The sequence below is a fragment of the Nannospalax galili genome, unplaced genomic scaffold (genome assembly GCF_000622305.1).
Source record: "Nannospalax galili isolate Female #2095 unplaced genomic scaffold, S.galili_v1.0 scaffold1612, whole genome shotgun sequence".
Lineage (NCBI taxonomy): Eukaryota > Metazoa > Chordata > Mammalia > Rodentia > Spalacidae > Nannospalax > Nannospalax galili.
In genome coordinates, this window is record NW_008331155.1 from 6,866 (window position 1) to 11,693 (window position 4,828).

Below are 4,828 nucleotides of genomic sequence, written 5' to 3' on the forward strand. Positions count from 1 at the left end.
TGTGGAACAGAGGCTTATAAATATGTTCTTATGATGTTGTGAATTCTATTAATACTCAATAGGATGTTCCCCTTTCATTTCTAGTTTATTAATTTTGTTTTCTTTTTTTTTTACTAAGGGTTTTTCTATCTTGTTTGTTTTTCAAAAAACATCTCTTCAATTTTCCATTGGCCAACACGAAGAGTTTGTTTTCTTTAGTTTCTTTCGGGATGTGAAGAGAAGGGAGAAGCTTTTGCTCTCTTTTAGCATGTAGTGGAATGTTCTCTAGATGTCTTCTAGGTCCTATTCATTCTTAATGCTACTGAGCTCCAGCGTTTGTCTGTTTAGTTTTGTACAATTGCACGTCTGCTGGTGGTTGTCGTGCTGAGGCCATTCTGTGTTTTCATCCATTGGACCTGGTTTACTTACGAAGATTCACAACCTTAACAGAGACTGACTCCCCTTCCCAGCAGCCATCGGTTTCCACTAGTTTCTCAGCTAGAGTTGGGTTCTTCCCCTGGTCTGTGCTGGGATACTGTCTTGCATGAGCTTCTGCTTCAACCTTAATAGATTTTCCACGTGTAATAGTCTAGATTCACAATCGTTGTCTTTAAGAAACTAGAATACATCTTTCTGGGACCTCTGGCTTGAAAAGAGTCTAACTGAGTAATTATTGATTACTCTGATAGACCTGTCTTTATAAGTGACTACATCTTTCTCTCTTGCAGCTTTAAAATGGTTTAAAAATTATTAATTTATTTTTGTTTTATGAGTGTTATGCCTGCATGTGTGTAAGTGCACTTGTGTCATGTGGTGCCCACAGAAGACAGAAGGTGATGTCATATTAGGGCATTGTGAGGTCACATTGGTGAATCGTGATGACACATTTAATCATTGTGACATCACAATGGAGCATTAGTAAGTAAGATTTTAACAGTGTGATGGCACCATGGAGCATTGTGATGTCACATTTGAGGATTAGTCTGTGGCATGATCATCACGAGAGCATCCTTATGAGTTAAGACCTTCTATGGGACCTGACAAGCATCACTGTTTAGAGTTTTGGGATGTATTAATACTTTGTTCAATGTTACACTATGTTCCATGAGCCTCAGGTGTATAGGTTCTACCATAGATGTGTCACAGGCCTGGGAATCTCTCAGACACACAGTCTCTATGTGTGATCACTTGTGCAACTCTGTAACACAGGTATTGTCACAGTCCTTGATTACCTCCCAGAACTTGAAGGTAAGACCCTACTGCTGAAAACAGAACATACTTTGGACACAAGACTCGGATTAACGGAACTGGAACTGTCCTGAGAGCCTCCTTCCCAAAGACTATGCAAGCTGATAAGGGAGAAAATGAACCATGGGATCGCATGCTTCAGTTCCAAGAGTGGAAGAAATTTTACTTTTCTTTGAGCAAAATCCTTATCGTTTTTTGGCATGTGTGGAGCTGGAATTTGAACTTTGGACCTCACACATGCTAGACAAACATTTTAACACAGAGCTATATTCCTAGAGCTCCTATCATTTTATTTGTCAAGTTTCTTACAGAAAAGAATACTCCGATGAGAACCTGACAACCACCAGCCCCTCCGAGTTCCCATTCTCTGATGACCAGCACTTAGGGCTGACTGTAATGTGCAGCAGAAAAAGGAAGGTCTAGGGAGTCAGTGTGATAATCATCGATCTCAGGAGGTTGGAGGAGGAGGAGGGACAATCACACTGAACAAAGGAACGAGAAGGAAAGAAAAAAGGAAAGGAACTGCATCCTCAGATGTGGTCTGGGAGACTCTGGATCCCAGAGTCTGGAGCTGTGTGGTTTTATTGAGCGTTCTGTGGAGATGACCGTCAGCATACGCCGTCATCTCAATAAACCACGTTCACCACCAAACATCTGAACAGAAGAGGTAAAATAAGATGGAGTGTGCATTTCAGCGTCACCCTCAGAGTGGAATTAGCATGAGAGTGGTCCTAAGATGTGTTCTCAGCTTGTGCTGCTCTGAGGGCCACTAGGGCTCAGAGACAGGTTAGTCCATAGAGTTCTGGGCTTTCGATTGAAAACTGTAGAAACGCATACTGTAGCACAAAAGTTGGACCTCAACTTTTTTCTAGAATTTTATTTCCCTCCATTGAATGTAAGGCTCTCAGGAGTTCTAAGTGGTAACTCATTGCTCTAACCAACCACCTGAAGATGATGACATCGCAGTGTGAGGAAAGGGTGAACGAGCCCCCCCTGCATTCTGAGGACATGAGCACCGTGTGCAGACAGCTGTGACAGGTAACACGTGTCCCCATCTGATCCCACAGTTAGACCTGAGCATCAATCATTCACTGCTGTGGGACAGCTGTGGGTCCTCCATGTGGGAAATCATCCTGACCGTGGGGCTCTGCAGATCTGAGGAGCCCAGTGTGAGCTCCAGTCTCCTGCACAGCGTCCTGCTGGTCAGCCTCTGCTCTTCCACAGGAGAAAATGACAGTGAGGATAAGGACCAGGCGTCCTCTTCTCAGTGTCTCTGCTGAAGGATAGACATCCATAAATTCCTGGAGGATAATCTCTCAGTATTTAACCCTTCCTTATGAATTGGAAATTGTTCTGTCGTATAGCACAGAGGTTAGGAATGGCACTATTAGGCGGATGCTGGAAATTATGGTTTGCAGACAGTGTGCCTCCAGTTAGAAGCTGCCAATGACATAGTTAAAACTCTGATTTCTAATAAAAGTTTTGATCCTGTGCCTCCCTGGAATCCACTTCCTATGGCTGTGATTTCAGGTTTCACAGTGCACCTGGCCTGAATCCCAGAACTTCTCCCTGAAGTTCATCACCTGTTTTGTGTCACTGATGGAAAACCCGGCCAACTCTCCACTGTCTCCCAATTCTACCTATTGTCCAAACCTGAATCCTAAACACTCCTGTAACCCCCCCCACACACACTGAGCTTGTGCCCTGAGCACCAGGATACTCTTGAAAATCCTCAGGATTTGATCCTGGGGCCTCTACAGAGTCACTTCTGCCCCATGTGATGCTCTCTATGTTGTTAGGTCAGAGAGGATCCTGTATTTAAACATACACAGCACAGCAGATAACAGAACTTAAAAAATATTTGGTTACTTCGAATGTTAGTAACACCATACTTCAAGACAACTTCCATGAGAATACTGCTCTGTGATAGGACAGGGAGTCCTTGAACAGGAGCGTTCAGTCTTTCATGCCCTATACACTTACACAAGGTTGACTCTGAGATCCCTGTTTCCTGGCCACCCCCTGCAGGCCATGAGCGCCATCGCAGCAAGGTTTGTGTCCGGGCTCACACTGACGTCCCCTCATGGTGTGTCTCTTGCACAATAATACGTGGCTGTGTCCTCAGACCTCAGACTGTTCATTTGCAGGGACACGGTGTTCTTGGAATTGTCTCTGGAGATGGTGAATCGGCCCTTTACAGAGTTGGCGTAGTATTGAATAATTTCTATAGTACTTACTAGTGCCACCCACTCCAGCCCGTTTCCTGGAGCCTGGCGGACCCAGTGAATGCCATAGCTACTGAAGGTGAATCCAGAGGCTGCACAGAAGAGGGTCAGGGATCCGCCAGGCTGCACCAAGCGTCCCCCAGACTCCACCAGCTGCACCTCACACTGGACACCTGCAAACAGAGAGAATCCTGGTCAGGAACCTGTCACACATGTTCACTGTCCCTCTCACTTTTGTCTACTCACAGGATCAGCATTTCCTGTTCTTCATAAATTACCTTTTAAAAGCACAACAAGAAAAACCCAGCTGAGCCCCATCTCCATGGTGAGTCTGTGTTCAGTGCCAACCACTGAATGAAAACATGGGTGATTGCAGGGCTGGGCTCCTCTGCTGAGCTGCCAGTTCAGGGCTGGGATGGTTTTCTGGAGCACAGGGAGGTCTTATTTGCATATGTTCTTGCTCTATAGCAGCCCCTGCCTTCTCTCCTTGTTGTCTCTTCTGTGACATGGTTCATGTTCCCAGGAACTTGTCACATTGCCACTGTGTTGTGGAGCAGGGGGGTCCATGACTGCCCTGTACTCAAATACATCTGAGCTACAAGGCACACACACCTGTACCAGAACCATCAGAGACGGGATGACTTGCGGGTTGTCCCGTGTTTCACTCCAAATAATTATTCTATCCTTAGGGATGGGACATGTATCATCTGAGTTTAGTGTCCCATGCCCACATGACAATTGTGCATCAGTATGTGGCCATGCAACTGAATGAGCGGTTTCCCGTTTTGTCCCCATATGTGCCTTCTGGATTTAAACTATTTATTCATTCCCATTTTCAGGAAAATTCTTTACTGATATCATAATACAGTAACACATTCCATCACATTCAAAGTGTATTCTTTAGTGTTTGGATAGAATGTATTGTTGATGTCTGTACATTGTATTAGTTACTTTTCTGTTGCTGTGATAGAAACACCATGACCAAGGGAACTTATACAAGGAAGAGTTTATTTACCTTATGACTCCAAAGGGGCAAGAGTCAATCCATCATTGTGGGGAGGCATGGTGGCAAAGGCGGCTGGAGTAGGAGCAGAAGCTAAACTCTCACATCTTCAAGCAGGCACAGGAACCGAGAGCAACTGGAGATCTGACAAGGCTTAAGAGCTCTCTGAGCTGGACACCAATGACGTGCTTCCTCTAGCATGGCCACCCTTTCTAAGACCTCCCAAAACAGCACCACCAACTGGGAACATAATGTCCAAATGCTTGGCGCCTATGGGGGACATTCTCACTCAAACCATCACAAAAGTCCATTTGATTTCCATTTCACTCCAGGGTTTTCTTTAGGTTTTGTCCAGTTGACATGTCTATGGGTG

The 4,828-nt window shown here is 44.9% G+C and overlaps 1 gene segment (V, D, J or C); it reads right to left on the bottom strand.

The window, feature by feature from the left end:
* Nucleotides 1-3,308: 3,308 nt before the first annotated feature.
* Nucleotides 3,309-3,776, bottom strand: LOC103726050. The segment is given in 2 exon segments: nucleotides 3,309-3,625; nucleotides 3,731-3,776. Coding segments are annotated over 2 exon segments (363 nt in total).
* Between the last annotated feature and the right edge of the window lie 1,052 nt (nucleotides 3,777-4,828).